This window comes from Bubalus kerabau, chromosome 7 (genome assembly GCF_029407905.1).
Source record: "Bubalus kerabau isolate K-KA32 ecotype Philippines breed swamp buffalo chromosome 7, PCC_UOA_SB_1v2, whole genome shotgun sequence".
NCBI lineage: Eukaryota > Metazoa > Chordata > Mammalia > Artiodactyla > Bovidae > Bubalus > Bubalus kerabau.
Window position 1 is genome coordinate 7,660,469 of NC_073630.1, and position 20,743 is coordinate 7,681,211.

General features: G+C 42.9%; 1 protein-coding gene across 1 annotated transcript in view; it reads left to right on the plus strand.

Moving 5' to 3' along the window:
- Positions 1–277: 277 nt before the first annotated feature.
- Positions 278–20,743, plus strand: part of QRFPR (pyroglutamylated RFamide peptide receptor) — a 61,520-nt gene continuing 41,054 nt past the window's right edge. Inside the window, exon 1 of the mRNA XM_055587586.1 lies at positions 278–1,043. Coding sequence (XP_055443561.1) covers positions 704–1,043 — 340 coding nt within the window. The 5' untranslated portion in view covers positions 278–703. The remainder of the gene's footprint in view (positions 1,044–20,743) is intronic.

A 20,743-nucleotide genomic window follows, 5' to 3' on the forward strand; every position in this document is an offset into this window, starting at 1 on the left:
ACAGGAGACCTCTCTGTACTATCTGTGATTTCCTAGGAGCTGTACTTATTTTTTAACACAGGAGAATAATTAAAAATAAATCTCATTTTGCCTTGGCTGGCTGTAGCCCTATTATCTCATAAGAGGAGAAACCGTGAGACTGTGGAAAACCACAGTACTCAGTTTTACACAGACGCAGGACCTGGGGCACCAGACAGGGTCTGCGCTCCAGAGACTGCGGAGCAGGGAGGAGTTTCCCACTCCCGCCGGGAGGGTGCGGAGGCGGGGTCTCAGAGCTGAAGCTGCGAGTGAGCGGCGCGCAACCGAGCTCCCGCCCCGCCCTCCGCCGCTCCGGAGCCGGTGCGGCGCCCTCACCGCGTGGCTTGGGAGCGAAAGGCGCGGGGAGTGCCGCTCCGGCATTCCGGACGGCCACAGCGCCTGGTCTCAGAGAAGAGGAGAACTTTGAACTAGGAACATTTTTGGTCAATGGGATAATCTCCCTCGCTTTGGCTCTCGATTATGAATTAAAGCCCTGCACTGTTTTCCCTCCCCCGAACCTCCGGAGGTGCTGGCGGGAGCCTTCCCGCGCGCCGGAACGCAGAGCAGAGGCTGCCGAGGCTTCCAGGGGCGGGAGGCGGCCGCCGGGCCGGTCCTCCAGGAGCCCGCGCCCCGCTGCGCGGGAGTCCGTGGCCCGGAGGTGGATGACGCTCGGGGCGCAAGCAGCATGCAATCGCTCAACATCACTCCGGAGCAGTTCTCCCGGCTGCTGCGGGACCACAACCTGACGCGGGAGCAGTTCATCTCGCTCTACGGGCTGCGGCCGCTCGTCTACACCCCAGAGCTGCCCGGGCGCGCCAAGCTGGCCTTCGTGCTCACCGGCGTGCTCATCTTCGCCCTGGCACTCTTTGGCAACTCGTTGGTGGTCTACGTGGTGACCCGCAGCAAGACCATGCGCACTGTCACCAACATCTTCATCTGCTCCCTGGCGCTCAGCGACCTGCTCATCGCCTTCTTCTGCATCCCGGTCACTATGCTCCAGAACATCTCCGACAACTGGCTGGGGGGTGAGTTCGCGCCCTTTCCTTCTCCCCTAATCCCCAGCCTTCCAGGGAATCCCTCATCACAACACACACTCTGCGCTTTTGACTTTCTTACTTTTTTTTTTTTTTTCCCCTCTACTAAATGAATCCAGCGCCCTTTCTCAGAACTTCCTTACCTGCTCTCACTTGGAGATTTAGAGATAAGTTTTTGCTGGTTTTGTTTCCGTTGCACCGTTTTTCTTCCTGTCGCTTAGAAACTCAAGTTAGGAAGCGCTTAGGAGAGGCTCAGGGCAGTGGGGTGGGAAGTCACATCAGTTATTTCAGCTTGCTTTTCCATAGTTCCCTGGGTGGGGAAGAGCCCCTTGGAGAAGGGAATGGCAACCCACTTCAATATTCTTGCCTGGAGAATTCCATGGACAGAGAAGCCATGGGGTCTCAAAGAGTCGGACAGGACTGAGCGGCAAACACACACTTCCATAATTATCAGAACTTTTTTCCTATTTTTTGAATAAAAGTGAGATAATTTCAAATAATAAAAGCCCCAACATCTCATTCCTCTAATCTCCAGCCTCACTCCCCGGTTTGCTTATACAGATATTTGTAGTGCAAGTATATTTATGGACTTAAAACTTTAAAACAAACCTAATGCATTAGCAGGAAAAAAAAAAAACTAGTCCTCTTAAAAAAAAAAAAAGAAAGAAAACATAGACAGAGTCATACTTGGAGAAGGAATACAGAAAACATAGTCCCCATGAAAGAGAAGAGATTAATTTCTCTTCCTTAGGAGAGCAGAAATGGAAGAGAACCATTTGGAACCATTGTTGAGAGTCGTATGTAGGGAAAAATAGACACTGAACTGCCCCCAAATGATCCAGTCTTTCCAAAGACACATAGCTAGAGCATGTGTTTTGTAATTCTAAATAGTAGTGGGTTGTATTCTTACCAATGGTTATGGAGTGCCCTAAGGAGGAAGCATTGGTTGTACCTGTATTTTCATGGGTGGCTGTACTCTTGTGACCACATCAAAATTCTTAGAAAGTGGTTGGAAATATAGGGAGAACAGAGAGAAGCTCTGCTGTTTCCACCCGTTCCTGAGCTAATCCCTTTTATTCTTATGGCGGGTGTTTATTTCATCCTACTATTACCAACTTGAGATCCTCAATTTAAGTCTCTGGTATTGTTTTTTGTCTTTCATTAATTTGTACTGGATTTATTGTTAGTGGATCAGGATGCTAAAATCTTTGTTTCCCATCTCATCTATGATGTATGTATTTCCCGAAACGCATCAAACACTAGAATACACAGCATTGGCTTAAAAGTGAGACATAATGCAGTGTCATACATTGATTTATGGATTACTGACTTTCTTATGCACTCTTATTTAAATCATTATACTTGGGTATTTTAAAGTTGCCCGTTGTAACTAACTCCACAGCATTAATGGAAAAACTTTTGACCATCACATATAGCTTTTTTTTTTTTTTGAGAAAAAGGCACAGGAGTTTTCATTTCTAAATGTTTGTGAAGACAGATTTGTGAAGCATCTTTGTATTGCTGGATGATGATAGCAGCATTTATAAAGTTGAATGTAATTAAGCAAAGTGGGTTCTTACACTGGGAATCAAAAGACTTGGATTACTACTTTGGCATTAATTCAGGTTAATGCAACATGTCTGGACCTGTTTTTCAATTAAGTATTAGGGATTCTAGAAGCTTGGAAGTGGAATGGGGCAAATCTTTAGCCCCTGTCATTGGAGAATGATGCCTAGGGAAGAGTACCTGGTGGACCATCCCCCCTGAGGATTTAGGTGGGCATTGCAAAGATTTTTTTGAACTTCCTGTTTTCCTAGTTCATGGTGAACATTTCACTTTAACTTCAAATGCTGAAAGAGCATACTACATTGCTTACATATATTTCAGAGTTAATGTGAGGGTAAAGTGTATTATAAAAAGTGCTTTGAAAAAATTTATCATTCCATGAATATGTAAGGAATTAATTCTATGAAGAAGTGTTTAAAGATAATCTATGTTCATCTGGAACCAGACTTTTAGACTAAATGTTCTTATAAATTGAATAAGCAACACCAAAATTGAAGTTCAAGGAAAAAAAAAAGCTTGTAGGCCAACTGGAGATAGTAGTACAAGGAGAATTAACTTGTATTTCACAGGATAGGATAATAATGGCAAAACTCCCCTGATGAATTACAAAAAGAGAGTTAAAGGGAATGTAATCTAACAGTTGAAATCAGTTCACAGGTTTTTACTTTATAAAGCTATTGAGGATCTCCTTTGTTGGCAAAGCATTTTACTATAAGAATACAAAAATGAATAAAGCCCAAGTGTGGCTCTATGTGTCACTTCCATGCATTGGAGAAGGAAATGGCAACCCACTCCAGTGTTCTTGCCTGGAGAATCCCAGGGACGGGGGAGCCTGGTGGGCTGCCGTCTATGGGGTCCCACAGAGTCGGACAGGACTGAAGCAACTTAGCAGCAGCAGCGGCTCTATGGGCGTCAGAGAATAGGAAATAACCTAAGCTGGGCAAAAGGTGAGTATGGTAAGAGAGAATTTATTTAGCCCTGCAGAATGGAAAAGTCAGGAAGGTTTCACCAAAGCAGGGATCTCGAAGGGTAATTCAGACTGTTTCCAGAAGGAAAAGAAGGATGGAGTGCATTTTAGGAACAGGGCTTCAAAGTGTGGAGAAAAGAAAGAAAGTGATGTAGTCCAAGAATACTATTTCAGTTCAGTTCAGTTCAGTTTCTCAGTTGTGTCTGACTCTTTGTGACCCCATGAATCGCAGCACGCCAGGCCTCCCTGTCCATCACCATCTCCCGGAGTTCACTCAGACTCACGTCCATCGAGTCAGTGATACCATCCAGCCATCTCATCCTCTGTCGTCCCCTTCTCCTCCTGCCCCCAATCCCTCCCAGCATCAGAGTCTTTTCCAATGAGTCAACTCTTCACATGAGGTGGCCAAAGTATTGGAGTTTCAGCTTTAGCATCATTCCTTCCAAAGAAATCCCAGGGCTGATCTCCTTCAGAATGGACTGGTTGGATCTCCTTGCAGTCCAAGGGACTCTCAAGAGTCTTCTCCAACACCACAGTTCAAAAGCATCAATTCTTCAGCGCTCAGCTTTCTTCACAGTCGAACTCTCACATCCATATGTGACCACTGGAAGAACCATAGCCTTGACTAGATGGACCTCTGTTGGCAAAGTAATGTCTCTGATTTTGAATATGCTATCTAGGTTGGTCATAACTTTCCTTCCAAGGAGTGAGCGTCTTTTAATTTCATGGCTGCAGTCACCATCTGCAGTGATTTTGGAGCCCAAAAAAATAAAAGCTGGCACAGTTTCCACTGTTTCCCCTCTATTTCCCATGAAGTGATGGGACCAGATGCCATGATCTTCATTTTCTGAATGTTGAGCTTTAAGCCAACTTTTTCACTCTCCTCTTTCACTTTCATTAAGAGGCTTTTTAGTTCCTCTTCACTTTCTGCCATAAGGGTGGTGTCATCTGAGTATCTGAGGTTATTGATATTTCTCCCAGCAATCTTGATTCCAGCTTGTGCTTCTTCCAGCCCAACATTTCTCATGATGTACTCTGCATAGAAGTTAAATAAGCAGGATGACAATATACAGCCTTGATGTACTCCTTTTCCTATTTGGAACCAGTCTATTGTTCCATGTCCGGTTCTAAGTGTTGCTTCCTGACCTGCATATAGGTTTCAGTAGGGAAAACCACTAGACCATTCAGGTATGACCTAAATCAAATCCCTTATGATTATACAGTGGAAGTGAGAAATAGATTTAAGGGCCTAGATCTGATAGATAGAGTGCCTGATGAACTATGAATGGAGGTTCATGATGTTGTACAGGAGACAGGGATCAAGACCATCCCCATGGAAAAGAAATGCAAAAAAGCAAAATGGCTGTCTGAGGAGGCCTTACAAATAGCTGTGAAAAGAAGAGAAGCGAAAAGCAAAGGAGAAAAAGAAAGATATAAGCAGCTGAATACGGAGTTCCAAAGAATAGTAAGAAGAGATAAGAAAGCCTTCCTCAGCGATCAATGCAAAGAAGTAGAGGAAAACAACAGAATGGGAAAGACTAGAGATCTCTTCAGGAAAATTAAGATACCAAGGGAACATTTCATGCAAATATGGGCTTGATAAAGGACAGAAATGGTATGGACCTAACAGAAGCAGAAGATATTAAGAAGAGGTGGCAAGAATACACAGAAGAACTGTACAAAAAAGAGCTTCACGACCAAGATAATCACGATGGTATGATCACTCACCTAGAGCCAGACATCCTGGAATGTGAAGTCAAGTGGGCCTTAGAAAACATCACTACGAACAAAGCTAGTGAAGGTGATGGAATTCCAGTTGAGCTATTCCAAATCCTGAAAGATGATGCTGTGAACGTGCTGCACTCAATATGCCAGCAAATTTGGAAAACTCAGCAGTGGCCACAGGACTGGAAAAGGTTAGTTTGCATTCCAATCCCAAAGAAAGGCAATGCCAAAGAATGCTCAAACTACCGCACAATTGCACTCATCTCACATGCTAGTTAAGTAATGCTCAAAATTCTCCAAGCCAGGCTTCAGCTGTACGTGAACCGTTAACTTCCAGATGTTCAACCTGGTTTTAGAAAAGTCAGAGGAACCAGAGATCAAATTCCCAACATCTGCTGGATCATCGAAAAAGCAAGAGAGTTCCAGAAAAACATCTATTTCTGCTTTCTTGACTATGCCAGAGCCTCTGACTGTGTGGATCACAATAAACTGTGGAAAATTCTGAAAGAGATGGGAATACCAGACCACCTGACCTGCCTCTTGAGAATACTATTTAAGGAAGGCATTTCAGAGAATCCAGAAATATAGATTTTTATGCTGTTGGCATTAATTCAGATTTGAAAAATAAAATACAGTTAGGTGAAAGCAAACCTCTCTGTGGGTTTGGCCACATATCACCTGATGTGAAGAGCCGACTCATTGGAAAAGATCCTGATGCTGGGCAAGGTTGAGGGCAGAAGGAAAAGGGGGTGATAGAGGATGATATGGTTGGATGGCGTCATTGACTCAATGGACATGAGTTTGAACAAACTCTGGACGATAGTGAAGGACAGTGAAGCCTGGCATGATGAAGCCTATGGGATTGCAAAAAGTCAGGCACGACTGAGGGACTGAGCAACAACAACACAGGCCTCCAGTTTGTGACTTCTCTGCAAAGCCTCTAAGACATTTCTGAGAACAGAAGGGTGGGGAATGACTTGTGTTTCTTCTTTTAGTCTACTCTCTCCCTTGCTCGGGACCAAGAGCACCTTCTGAGTTAAAGCCTATGCTTTGATAAGATCCTCAAGTGATTCACACACACATGAAAGTTTGAGAGGTACCGCTTTAGGTAATGGTTCTCAGACCTGGCTGCACAGAGAATCTCCTGAGGTAGTGTGAAAGCTGAGCTGGGCCAGCCCCAGTCCAGACTGGTTGCATCTGACACTCTGGAATACTGACTTAGAGCCACTGTGTGCATCTCTACCCACCTCCCTGATGCAGGACATGATGTTGTTGCCTTGACACTGGTCATGGCAGGAGTATTTGAACCGTGTTAGCTATATATTTGTCCTTTAAAAAAACCTGGACACTTGTTTTGCAGCATACCCCTGAGCAGAGGTATTGAGTTTCCTTTTGCCCAGTGATGACACATCCATGACAGTAAGACAAAGTGTAGCCATAAACATTTAGTTTATTTACAAGATGCAACTGATCCTCAGCATCTGGGTGTTGTCCAGCATTGTGGCAAAGCTGATGTACAATCCTGTTTATATACTGTGTCTTACCATCCTGATATCACTGTCTTTGACCTGTTGATTGACTTGTTCCCAGGCTACTCCCCAGAACTTCTTCCCACATGGAGTGAGGATTCTCTTCCCCCCAAAATAATAAATGACATTTGGTCCTAACTTTTCTTTGATCACTATTACAAGGATGGGGTTGTGTTATTACTATAGTAATTAACAACAGTAGGGCCTTGAAAGTTCTGTCTCCGATCTACTCTGATTTATTTGATGAGACTCTAGCAGTAAGCTTGCCCACTGTGTTCTTGGGGCCAGAGAATTTACCCATCCTTATCTGTCGCCTACTCTTCTTCATTTTGTCTCTTTCCTCCTCCTCCTTTTATCTTTCTTTACAATATCTACATGTATCTCCACATTCACTGAGTGTGTTCAATTTTTTTTCCAGCTAAAATCAGTGTAATAAATTGGGCTTCTGAGTAATGCTCTGGGACACTTTGCTCTCTTTTCTAGCTTTCCCGTAAACTTCTCTTTTCCTTCTACCTTTGTTTCCTTTATGTCTCTGTCTCTTTCTTTATGCTTTCCCTTTGAATGATTCTCATTTACCCTTATTTTTTTGCATGTGTATCCACTGAAGCCTAGTATGCAGTCTTTTTTTTTTTTTTTTTTCCTCATTCATTTCTGCATTGAGGCTACAGCCAGGGCTCTTCCTTACTTTCCTGATGATTCTAAAATCAATATCTAATCATTATCTTAAGCCATAGTTCCTCACTCAATTTGAAGGCATTTACACATGAATATTCTTTGAGCCCCTTTTTGGGGAGCAGGGGCAAGAATACTGGAGTGGGTTACCAATACCTTCTCCAGGAGATCTTCTTGGCCCAGGGATTGAACCCGGGTCTCCCGCATGGTAGGCAGACGCTTAACCATCTGAGCCACCAAGGAAGTCAAGTCATCTATTTCTGCTTTATTGACTATACCATGGAAAATTCTGAAAGAGATGGGAATACCAGACCACCTGACCTGCCTCTTGAGAAACCTATATGCAGGTCAGGAAGCAACAGTTAGAACTGGACATGGACCAACAGACTGGTTCCAAATAGGAAAAGGAGTACATCAAGGCTGTATTTTGTCATCCTGCTTATTTAACTTCTATGCAGAGTACATCATGAGAAATGTTGGGCTGGAAGATGCACAAGCTGGAATCAAGATTGCTGGGAGAAATATCAATAACCTCAGATATGCAGATGACACCACCCTTATGGCAGAAAGTGAAGAGGAACTAAAAAGCCTCTTGATGAAAGTGAAAGAGGAGAGTGAAAAAGTTGGCTTAAAGCTCAACATTCAGAAAATGAAGATCATGGCATCTGGTCCCATCACTTCATGGCAAATAGATGGGGAAACAGTGTCAACTTTTATTTTGGGGGGCTCCAAAATCACTGCAGATGGTGACTGCAGCCATGAAATTAAAAGACGCTCACTCCTTGGAAGGAAAGTTATGACCAACCTAGATAGTATATTCAAAATCAGAGACATTACTTTGCCAACAGAGGTCCATCTAGTCAAGGCTATGGTTTTTCCAGTGGTCACATATGGATGTGAGAGTTGGACTGTGAAGAAGGCTGAGCGCTGAAGAATTGATGCTTTTGAACTGTGGTGTTGGAGAAGACTCTTGAGAGTCCCTTGGACTGCAAGGAGATCCAACCAGTCCATTCTGAAGGAGATCAGCCCTGGGATTTCTTTGGAAGGAATGATGCTAAAGCTGAAACTCCAATACTTTGGCCACCTCATGTGAAGAGTTGACTCATTGGAAAAGACTCTGATGCTGGGAGGGATTGGGGGCAGGAGGAGAAGGGGACGACAGAGGATGAGATGGCTGGATGACATCACTGACTCAATGGACATGAATTTGAGTGAACTCCGGGAGATGGTGATGGACAGGGAGGTCTGGTGTGCTGCGATTCATGGGGTCGCAAAGAGTCGGACACGACTGAGCAACTGAACTGAACTGGACTGACACATGAATATCTTATCAGTTTCCAACATTCTCTCACCCTACTTTGTTCCTCTGCCCAGGGTCTAAGTTATTATTAATAGTACTATGAGTCATTCTTGTATTCAGCATTTCCTAGGTATGTGCTCTGTTTATTAGGATATTGTAGGTGTTGAGAAAGCTGTGCCCTGGTGGAATAGCCAGGTTTCAGTTAGAGCGAGATGGTGAAGGAAGCATTCAAAGAAAAGATGGATAATGCAGAGGATTTTGTTGATGTCAGGGTTCCAGTGTGCATAGTGTGAGAAAGCACAGTGGAAGTGTTGGGCAGCAGGGGCTTGAGTCAAGTTGGGGTGAGCCTGGATTGGGACCAGGAGCAAGGGATGGTCAAAGAGAATAGGCTTCATGGTGACTGAGGTACATGTGAACTTGAGGCCCAAGGGGTTATTTTATTTATTTATTTGGCTGCACCATGCCTTACTTGAGGCAGGCAGGATCTTTGGTCTTTATTGGAGGTAGAAAGTCAGTTCTAATTCTAGGCTTCTTTATGGCTCTCAGCATTAATAAGGTGAGTGGGGAGTGTTTGGGGAGAGGGTGGAGTGGTCCCTTGTTGGCAGGGCCCTGTGCCCACTTTAATCCTGCTGTGGGTGTAGTCACAGCTGGGAGCAAGGATGGTCTCCCCAGGTGTACAAAGAGCTCCGTGGCTCTCCCTGCAATCCTGCTTAGAGCAATGAAAAGAATTTTCTAATGGTTGTTGGAAAATTGAGTAAAAGCTCTTCTAAAAAAAGGAATTCCAAAAATATCCTAGGTGATGGCTGCATCAGTGAGGGAAGTGTATATCCTTGTCTACACTTGAGGACTTCCACCTTGGGCGATAAAATGTAAAGCATCAGAATTCCTCTTAGAGTAGTGGCTCTCAGTCTTGGAAAAATACAGGAAATCACCTGCAGTTTTGAAAATGATGCCTGATTCTTTTACCCTAGAGATTCTGATTTAATTGATCCCTGAGTATCAGTGTCATCCCTGGGTATCTGATTTTCAAGTTTCCTGATAGAAAATATTGTAATTTATAACCAAGGTTGAGAACCACTGATGTAGGATAAATGCACCAACACTTGGACTGTTATAAAGGTGAAAAGAAAGGATGTATGTAAAGTGCTTAAATAGCACGATACCAGTCACATGTACCAGTGTAATATATTGTAGCTATTATATATTTTTAATAGCAGTTGCAGTCAGAATGCTCAGAAAATACAGAAGTAGGTTGCATAAAATTGAGTCCAACAAGGAACTCTGAGGCAAGTCTTTTATTGTACACAGCCAATTTCATCTATACTGATGCCCTTAACTTTTTTTGGAGTCTTTCCCAATGGATTTTAAAAAGTAAAAAATGATTTAAAAAAAATGTTGGGATCTAAGTTATGCAAGGAAAGGTTAGAAGAAGTTTTCTCTCATCTGGAGAATAGAACTCTAATACTAAACTAGCACATCCAAGCCATAGTGGCTGCTGGGGGTGGGTGACTTGTGACAGATGAGGTAAAACTCTCAAGCTTCATCAGAACAACTCCCTTCTTTCTTTTTAATAGATAGGGTTTTGCATAAGATTTCATATGAAAAAGAACAGTTTTACTGAAAGGAGGACCGGAGGGAGGAAGGGAGGAAAAGAAAGAGCCCTCACTGAACACAGTATGACAAATTTAGGTGAGTTTTTAGAGATTTTGAGCTGATGGATTGTGAAGTGGGTTATTAAAAGAAGTTGTGAAAATTTTATTTGATGATAAGATCTTAATTCTTTGGGCCAGTTCAGAACAGAGAGATTAGACTGAACTTCTTCAGGTCTATATTATTGTTTTATTATTGATTAATTGATTAGTGGTTAGAAATTATCACTTGTACTTATTATAATAATTTGTTCTAGAACAGCTCAGAAACTTCAGAGTCCCAGGGGAAATTTAAATATGGTGAAATTAATGTAAAATCAGCAGTATTATGGGCCTTTAAAAAATCTTTTCAGAGGGATGATGAAAAAGCTATTGATGAGGAATAGCCTCATTAAAGTATAAAAGAAATAAATCAAAAGGAGGCCCAACAGCAACAGCAGTTTGGAAATAAAGTAAAAAATTGTGCCATGGGGCTGGCCTCTGGGTGATCTTCCCTGGAATCAGTTATGTGCACACTTTGAGAAGGAAAGATTCCAGGGGTCAGAAAATCACTAAATTTTCTCAGACGGTGAGATTGGCAGTAACAGCAATGGGATTTGTATAAAATATTCTCTCTACTTAATACAAAAACATTTTACAGTTAAAATAAGGAAAGGATTTAATAATCAGAGAGTTTGAAAAACTTTATTGTTCACATAGAATAAAAAGAATCTTCTTATAATTTGCTTTTCTGAAACATAAAAGCATGTTCAGCATGCTTTTTATGAAACAAGCTCAGCATGTTCTTTGACAAGTGGTTGGTTTATTAGGATTCTTGTTTGCAAGCAGAGAAACCCAATTTAAACTAAGAAAAGTGGGGAATATTCTTCACAGAACTGAAAATCTCGGGATTAGGATTAGCTTCAGGCACAGCTAGACCTAGGTCCTCCGACAATGGCTCCAGGGCATTGGCAGTCTCCCTCTGTGCCCAGCTTCACTTTCTTCTACATTGTGGTTTCATTCTTGGGATGTCTATTGTCAAGTATGTGTAAAATGGTCCTTGGAGCTATAGGCTTTCATTTTTTATACTCCCTATCTCAAGATAAATGAACAAAATATAGTATATATATATAAAATGAGCCAAATTCTGATAATAAGTATTATGCTAAGTGAAATAGGCCATACGCAAAAGATAAATCATATGGTTTCATTTATATTTGCCTGGGCTTTCCAGGTGGCATTAGTGGTAAAGAACCCACCTGACAATGCAGGAGCTGCCAGTGCAGACCTGAGACATGGGTTCAATCCCTGGGCTGGGAAGATCCCCTGGAGAAAGAAATGGCAATCCACTGCAGCATGCTTGCCTGGAAAATTCCATGAACAGAGGAGCCTGGGGGGCTACAGTCCAAAGGGTTGCAAAAAGTCAGACACTACTGAGCGACTGAAGCACTTTATTTGCCTATCTAGAATATGCAAGTTCATACAGATAGAAAATAGATTAGACATTATTAGAGGCTGAAAGGAAAAGGAAAGAGAGTTATTGCTTAATAGGTACAGGTTTCTGTTTGAGGGGATGAAAACGTTTTGGCAACAGTAGTGATGGTCACACAACATTGTGAGGTAATTAATGCCACTGAACTGTATACTTGAAAACTGTTAAAACTGCAAATTTTATGTTACAGATATTTTACCACAATAAAAAACTTTTCAAAAACAAAAAAACAAAACAAAACAAAAATCCTATCTATATCAGAAGATGAGAGAGAATCCTTCCTGGTAGCTGCAAAATGCTCTGAGGACTTGAGGCAGCTTAGCATCATTCTCTTACCAATAGAATCAATCATTATGGCCCAGGCTTCAAAATCCTCTGCTCAAATATCAGTCACATACACATGCCACTGGGGAGAGGGAAGGACGGAAGGGTGGGGTCAGCCCTACCTGAATGACTTGGATTGAGTAGAACCACTGTGGGGAGCTTCAGGGACAGCTACACCCTGGCATCCTGGCAACCTTGCACATAGGTCTTCACACAGGACACAAAGGCAAGGCTTAACCTCCATCTGGGGCTTCCTAGGTGGCTCAGTGGTAAAGAATTCACCTGCAAGGCAGGAGACGCGGAAGACATGGGTTCCATCCCTAGATTGGGAAGATCCTGTGGAGGAGGAAACAGCCACCCTTTCCAGTATTTTTGGCTTCCCTGATAGCTCAGTTAGTAAACAATCCACCACAATTCAGGAAACTCTGGTTCGATTCCTGGGTTGGGAAGATCCAGTGGAGAAGGGATAGGCTACCCACTCCGGTACTCTTGGGCTTCCTTTGTGGCTCAGCTGGTAAGGAATCCGCCTGCAATGGGAGACACCTTGGTTCAATCCCTGGGTTGGGAAGATCCCCTGGGAAAGGCTACCCACTCCAGTATTCTGGCCTGGAGAATTCCATGGACTGTATAAACCTATGGACAGAGGAGCCTGGCGGGCTACAGTCCATGGGGTCACAAAGAGCTGGACATGACTAAGCAACTGAGCACAGCACAGCAACCACCGTCTGACGTGAGTCTTGGCAGAATGCTGGGTGACGTCTCTTGGGAAAGAGAAAAGCCTAGTAAGTAGCCGTGAGGTGGTTTCATTCTGTCTCATGGAATACTGACTGTTTCTCATCCATCACCCTAGATTGGTTTTAGTTAAACACAGGACTTCCTTCCATGTTCCCACTTAACGTTCAGCTACGGGCTTTTGTGGAAGTCTGTAAAAACTGTTTGGCTGTACTTTAAGTTGTGCTGGGGGCATCCTTCCCCGCAGAGCGCCCGCTGTCTGTACCATTGGTCACTGGCCCTTCAGGTTTGAGGTCTTCCTGTGGGGCTAGAGACATAGGGGGCTGGCGCCATGTTGACCTTGTGCTGTCGCTTACTTCTGTGAATTGTCTGACAGAATCTTAATGACGGAATCAATGAGTGTGACAAGCCAACCTAACAACTGTGATGGGAATACAGGTGGATTCTCAGCCACCACACTGCTGCTTGGGAACACCAGACTATTGACAGGATGTTGTCCTGAAGGAAGACATGTGAGGCAGATAAACGCACTTGACAGGGTTGCCTACCTGTGTCTACTGGACTGAGTCCAGCTAATGGGAACTATGAGCTCCCGAACATGAGACCTCTGTCTTTAGTTTCTTTGATGCCCTCCCACAGGCATAAGCTCTGGACTAGGTACTGTGAGAGCAAGCTCAATCAGAGTTGTGAATAGCCTCTCCTGCTTACCTCTCACGTCTCTCTCCGCTGCCGCCTGCTTACCTCTCACGTCTCTCTCCGCTGCTGCCATCACCTTCACGTGCTCCCTGATGGACCAGCCTCCATGTGGCTGCTCACCCCATCCCCCACCCCGTACTGGAGTGACACTTTCTGCTGCTAAGGAGTTTCTTACAAGACTGATTTGTTTAATTTTGGCTGCACTGTGTCTTCTTGGCGGCACATGGGCTAGCTTTTGTTCTGGAGCACGGGCTCTAGAGCACACAGGCTCCGCAGTTGTGGCACACAGGCTTAGTTGCTCCACAGCATGTGGGGTCTTAGTTCCTTGATGAGGGATCAAACCCACATTCCGTGCAATGGAAGGCAGATTCCCAATCACTGGACGACCAGGGAAGTCCTGCTAAGAAATTATTGAAAGGTCAGTGAACAGGTCTTCATCTTGGCCATTTCCCCCTCAGCCAGTGTCTCAAAAGGATTCAGCAGAAGCTAAACTTATCTCCTTTCCTGTCTTAAAGCTAAAGACTTCTAATGACTGGATTCTGAAGTACTCGAGGAAGTGTTTATTATATTTATCTCTGCAAAACTAAATTTGTTGTTCTTTTGGCTGGGTTTCTGAGAAATACATTACCTTTCATTCCAGAAGAGTTGAACTTTATTAAGGACTAATAGAAGTCTCCTTAAAAGATAACATGTTCTCGTATCCTGGCAGAAATAGATGAGGTAGTTTGGTGTAGTGAAAATAAGCATGTAGTTTAGAGCCACGCTATCTTGTTTCTAATTCTGTTCCACTGTTTATTAGTTCCTGTATTAACTAGATTATAAGTTGCATTTCTTTCCATTCTATTTCCTCCTATTAGTAGACCAAGTGAAAAAGTTAATAATGGATGATGCTACGCCACAATGGTCAGTGTGGCCCCCGAAACTACAACAAAGATGGAGTTTTTACATCATGATATATTTTAACAAAAACGTTAATGTATATCCAGTTCTTGTGATTTCCCATTGGATTTCAGTATGAAGCAGCAGCTGCTGCTGCTGCTGCTAAGTCGCCTCAGTCGTGTACGACTCTGTGCGACCCCATAGACAGCAGTCCACCAGGCAACCCTGTCCCTGGGATTCTCCAGGCAAGAACACTGGAGTGGGTTGCCATTTCCTTCTCCAATGCATGAAAGTGAAAAGTTAAAATGAACGCACTCAGTCGTATCCGACTCTGTGTGACCCCATAGACGGCAGCCCACCATGCTCCCCATCCATGGGATTTTCCAGGCAAGAGTACTGGAGTGGGGTGCCATTGCCTTCTCCATGAAGCAGCTAGTATTTACATATTTTCACCTATAAAACTTCACAGTGCCTTCGAATACATTTATGAAGTGTTTACATTGGTTATTTTTTTTCTTTTTTTTTTTTCACTTTTTTTTATTTTTTTAATTTAATTTTATTTTTTAACTTTACAATATTGTATTGGTTTTGCCATATATCAAAATGAATCCACCACAGGTATACATGTGTTCCCCATCCTGAACCCTCCTCCCTCCTCCCTCCCCATACCATCCCTCTGGGTCGTCCCAGTGCACCAGCCCCAAGCATCCAGTATCGTGCATCAAACCTGGACTGGTGACTTGTTTCATGTATGATACTATACATGTTTCAATGCCATTCTCCCAAATCATCCCACCCTCTCCCTCTCCCACAGAATCCAAAAGACTGTTCTATACATCAGTGTTTCTTTTGCTGTCTCGTAAACAGGGTTATTGTTACCATCTTTCTAAATTCCATATATATGCATTAGTATACTGTATTGGTGTTTTTCTTTCTGGCTTACTTCACTCTGTATAATAGGCTCCAGTTTCATCCACCTCATTAGAACTGATTCAAATGTATTCTTTTTAATGGCTGAGTAATACTCCATCATGTATATGTACCACAGCTTTCTTATCCATTCATCTGCTGATGGACATCTAGGTTGCTTCCATGTCCTGGCTATTATAAACAGTGCTGCAATGAACATTGGGGTACATGTGTCTCTTTCCCTTCTGGTTTCCTCAGTGTGTATGCCCAGCAGTGGGATTGCTGGGTCATAAGGCAGTTCTATTTCCAGTTTTTTAAGGAATCTCCACACTGTTCTCCATAGTGGCTCTACTAGTTTGCATTCCCACCAACAGTGTAAGAGGGTTCCCTTTTCTCCACACCCTCTCCAGCATTTATTGCTTGTAGACTTTTGGATCGCAGCCATTCTGACTGATGTGAAATGTTACCTCATAGTGGTTTTGATTTGTATTTCTCTGATAATGAGTGATGTTGAGCATATTTTCATGTGTTTCTCCCATTCTGAAGGCTGTCTTTTCACCTTGCTTATAATTTCCTTTGTTGTGCAGAAGCTTTTAAGTTCAATTAGGTCCCATTTGTTTATTTTTGCTTTTATTTCCAATATTCTGGGAGGTGGGTCATTCTGGGAGGAGAGGATTCTGCTGTGATGTATGTCGGAGAGTGTTTTGCCTATGTTCTCCTCTAGGAGTTTTATAGTTTCTGGTCTTACGTTTAGATCTTTAATCCATTTTGAGTTTATTTTTGTGTATGGTGTTAGAAAGTGTTCTAGTTTCATTCTTTTACAAGTGGTTGACCAGTTTTCCCAGCACCACTTGTTAAAGAGATTGTCTTTAATCCATTGTATATTCTTGCCTCCTTTGTTAAAGATAAGGTGTCCATATGTGCGTGGATTTATCTCTGGGATTTCTATTTTGTTCCATTGATCTATATTTCTGTCTTTGTGCCAGTACCATACTGACTGACAAAAAAAGAAAACTACAGGCCAATATCACTGATGAACATAGATGCAAAAATCCTTAGCAAAATACATTATTTTTAAAAACCCTTTTCCTTATGAAATTGAGCTATTTGCAAATATTATAGGCTGCCAAACACAGTGTTTAATGTTAGAAGATTTATTTAATTTCTGTTTGCCATAGTTTCCTCGTCTATAGGCTTGGGAAAACCTAGGCCCACCTTACAGGGCTGCTGCGAGAATGAATGACCTCACGTTAAAAAACCTGGCACTTCCTGGCTACCTGATGAGATGAAGCAGACTATTATTCACAGTTGCAAACAAAAAACAAACACATAGATATATAGGAGAGAATAGTGTTTACCAAAGCGGAAGGGAGGAGGGTGAAGGGGTCAACTCTATGGTGGTGGATGGAAACTAAGCTTTTGGTGGTGAGCACACTGTAGTGTTGGAGAAGGCAATGGCACCCCACTCCAGTACTCTTGCCTGGAAAATCCCATGGATGGAGGAGCCTGGAAGGCTGCAGTCCATGGGGTCGCGAAGAGTCGGACATGACTGAGCGACTTCACTTGCACTTTTCACTTTCATGCATTGGAGAAGGAAATGGCAACCCACTCCAGTGTTCTTGCCTGGAGAATCTCAGGGACTGGGGAGCCTAGTGGGCTGCACCTATGGGGTCGCACAGAGTCTCACACGACTGAAGTGACTTAGCAGCAGCAGCAGCAGCAGCACACTGTAGTGTGGGCGTCCCAGGTGGTACAGTGGTAAGGAGTCCACCTGCCAGTGCAGGAGGAGCAAGAGACACGATACTGGATGCTTGGGGCTGGTGCACTGGGACGACCCAGAGGGAGGGTATGGGGAGGGAGGAGGGTTCAGGATGGGGAGCACGGGTATACCTGTGGTGGATTCATTTCGATGTTTGGCAAAACTAATACAATATTGTAAAGTTTAAAAATAAAATAAAATTAAAAAAAAGAGAGAGAGACACGGTTTCAATCCCTGGGTCAGGAAGATTACCTAGAGAAGGAAGTGGCAACCCTTTCCAGTATTCTTGCCTGGAAAATTCCACAGACAGAGGAACCTGGCATGCTACAGTCCATGGGGTCGCAAAGAGTCAGACATGACCGAGCGACTGAGCACCACACCACACAGACACTGTAGTGTATTCAGAAGTCAAAATATAGTGTACACATGAATTTATATAATGATATAAGCCAGTGTCTTCAATAAATTCTTTAAAAATGTTAGGTGCATTTGTGTGTAGAATGGTTTTATAATCAATAAGGATGATAGAATTAAAATGCTGTATGTACCATGTTACTAATATCTCAGATACATATGATAATGTATTTATATAAAACAACTACAAATAATCTGGCCCATTGTTGTTTTTGTTATTAAAATCTTGAAGATATTCACTTCCACATAGAGACTATTATAAGAATTCAAAATAATCATTTGTATTCAGAAAATAAAAGAGTGCTTGATTACTTTTGTCTCAGAAGCAATAATATTTAATATATCCCTAGAGGAGAATTAAGTGGTAAAAAACTTGTTGGGGCTGATACAGATTTTTGTAATTCCTTGCAAGGCTCATGCCTCTTTCCAGGCCACTCCAGGCTGTAGGCACAGTGTTGCTATGCCCATGTCAATGCCAAGCTGTCCCACTGAATCATGCCCCGTCTTATAATGCAGAGTCTTAAGGTTCCTCAACTCCTCTGTGCCACCCTCCCCATCCCACCCCAACTGAACCTCCCTTGATTATGAATATGTGCTGCTGGTTACCTTGTGAACATCCCTGCTGCCCAGCTGATGGCATGAAAAGGTGCATCAGGCACCTCAACTTGACAGGAACATGACCAGAATCATGGCCGTGGTGAAGCAATGATGTCAGTTTCATGACTGCTGTCCTTTACTCTCTCTTACTGGCATGTGAGATTTGCTGGGATCTGGCCAATTCTGGGGCTTCCCAGGTAACACTAGTGGTAAAGAACCCACCTGCCAATGCAGGAGTTGTAAGAGATGCAGATTTAATCCCTGGGTCAGGAAAATCCCCTGGAGGAGGGCATGGCAACCCACTCCAGTATTCTTGCCTAGAGCATCCCATGGACAGAGAAGCCTGGTGGGCTACAGTCCCTAGGGTCACAAAGAGTTGGACACGAGTGAAGCAACTTAACACAGGCAATTCTGGATGCTAGAATCTCATCGGCTCTGTAGTGAAGAGAGAATATTACTGAAATGAATACCAAACTCTTAATATAGAGCTTTCTATGTGGCAAGTCTATTATTATCCCCATTTTACATGGGAGAAAATGAAGGGACAAAGGGATGGTGCTATGTATCAATTATCTGTTCTGCATAACTACTCACACTGGTGGATTAAGTAACACTCTGTTTATTTGCTCATGATTCAGTGGGTTGGTAGTTTTAGCCTGGCTCAGCTGGGCAGTTTTTTGCTAGTCTCACCTGGGCTTTCCAGGTAGCACTAGTGGTGAATAATCCTCCTGCCAAACAAAGGAGGAAATGCAAGAGACTTGGATTTGATCCCTGGGTGAGGAAGATCCCCTGGAATAGGAAATGGCAACCCACTCCATTATTCTGGCCTGGGAAATCCCATGGACAAAGGAGCCTGGTGGGCTACAGTCCATGGGGTCATAGTGTCAGATATGACTGAGTGACTGAGCACACAGCACACACCTGGGGTCACTCATAAGACTCCAGTCCTCTGGTAGCCTAATGGAGGCTCACCATTTAGATGGCCTCAGTGGAGACAGGTCATCTCTGGCCATGCAGTTTCCTTATCCAGTAGGATAACCCAGAATTCCTTGTGCAGAAGCATCATGTTTTAGGAGAGTGAGAGCAGAAGCTTGAAGACTCCTTGAGACCAGGACTGGAAGTTGTGCAGATGTCACTTCTATGATAAAGCAAGTCACAGCACCAGCCTAGATTCAAAGAATGGAGAAATAGAGATCTCTCAACTTGATGAGGGAAGTGGCATAGTCACTTTGCTAAGTGTGGGTCCAGGGAGTTGCAGAGAGTCATGGAAGAAATCTGTAGCCTTTTTTTTTTTTTTACAATTTGTCATTATCACATTAAATAAATTGCCCAAACTCATATAGGTAGGAATTGATGGTTCCAGGATCTGAAGGTATCTGCTTCAGTGTTGAGGTTTTAACACAGTGGCTATACTGGAAAGAGGCACAGTTTCTACAATGCATTATTCTTCATCATCTACTTCTGCACCATTTGCCTATGGTATTGGCCTACACAGTTTGACCCCTAGATTTCAGATACTGTTTTGGGACCTGGAGGACACATTTCTTGAAATGAAAAAATTGCCATCATCTTTTCCTCAGAAACCTTGATTAGAAGTTGTTGTTGAGTTGCTCAGTCATATCCCACTCTTTGTGACCCCATGGACTGCAGCATGCCAGGCTTCCCTGTCTCTTTACCATCTCCTGGAGCTTGCTCAAACTCATTTTCATGAAAACTCATGCTTAAACTCCTGCAAAATGACTCTCAATAGCTCTTCCCACCAGTCCACTAATAATTGGACTACTAATACACACACAGAGTCCATGCTGATTGAGATACAGAAAGAACTGTCAGGTTAATCTACAGATGAAACCCCATGCTTGGCTTTTTAAAACTTTCCCTTTGCTGTAATATCCACAGATAATAACTTCTTTTTATGAGGAAGAATTTTATTGGATCAAACTGTAGTCTTAGTATCAATATGAAACTAATCCAAGCAGGGATTGTCTTAAGTAGACTCTGAGAAAGAAATAGTAGTAAATTCATTTTAAGAGAACAGTTTTACTTTCTTTGCAAAAACAGTGATGGAGGCTTAGAAATTAGCACTGATCTAACGCTTAAAGCAAAGTAAGTGAGACTTAATGAAATAAAATAACACTTTGAGTAAGATGTAGATCCTGTTGAAAATTTCACATTACCTATAAATAGAATCATTAGGTTTAAAATGTAGATCTTCACACTGTGTCTGCAGGATGCTAAAACAGCTAGTAGATTCAGCCAGCACATTATTCAAATTAGATTTTCAGTGTTGGAGAAATAACATATCTAAACTTTATGACTTTGAAGACACACTTTATTTGCGTATATCTATCTATCTATCTACATATATATGGGCTTCCCAGGTGGCGCTAGTGGTCAAGAACCCACCTGCCAAAGCAAGAGCCATAAGAGACACAAGTTCAATACCTGCATCGGGAAGATCCCCTGGAGGAGGGCATGGCGACCCACTATGCCTAGAGAATC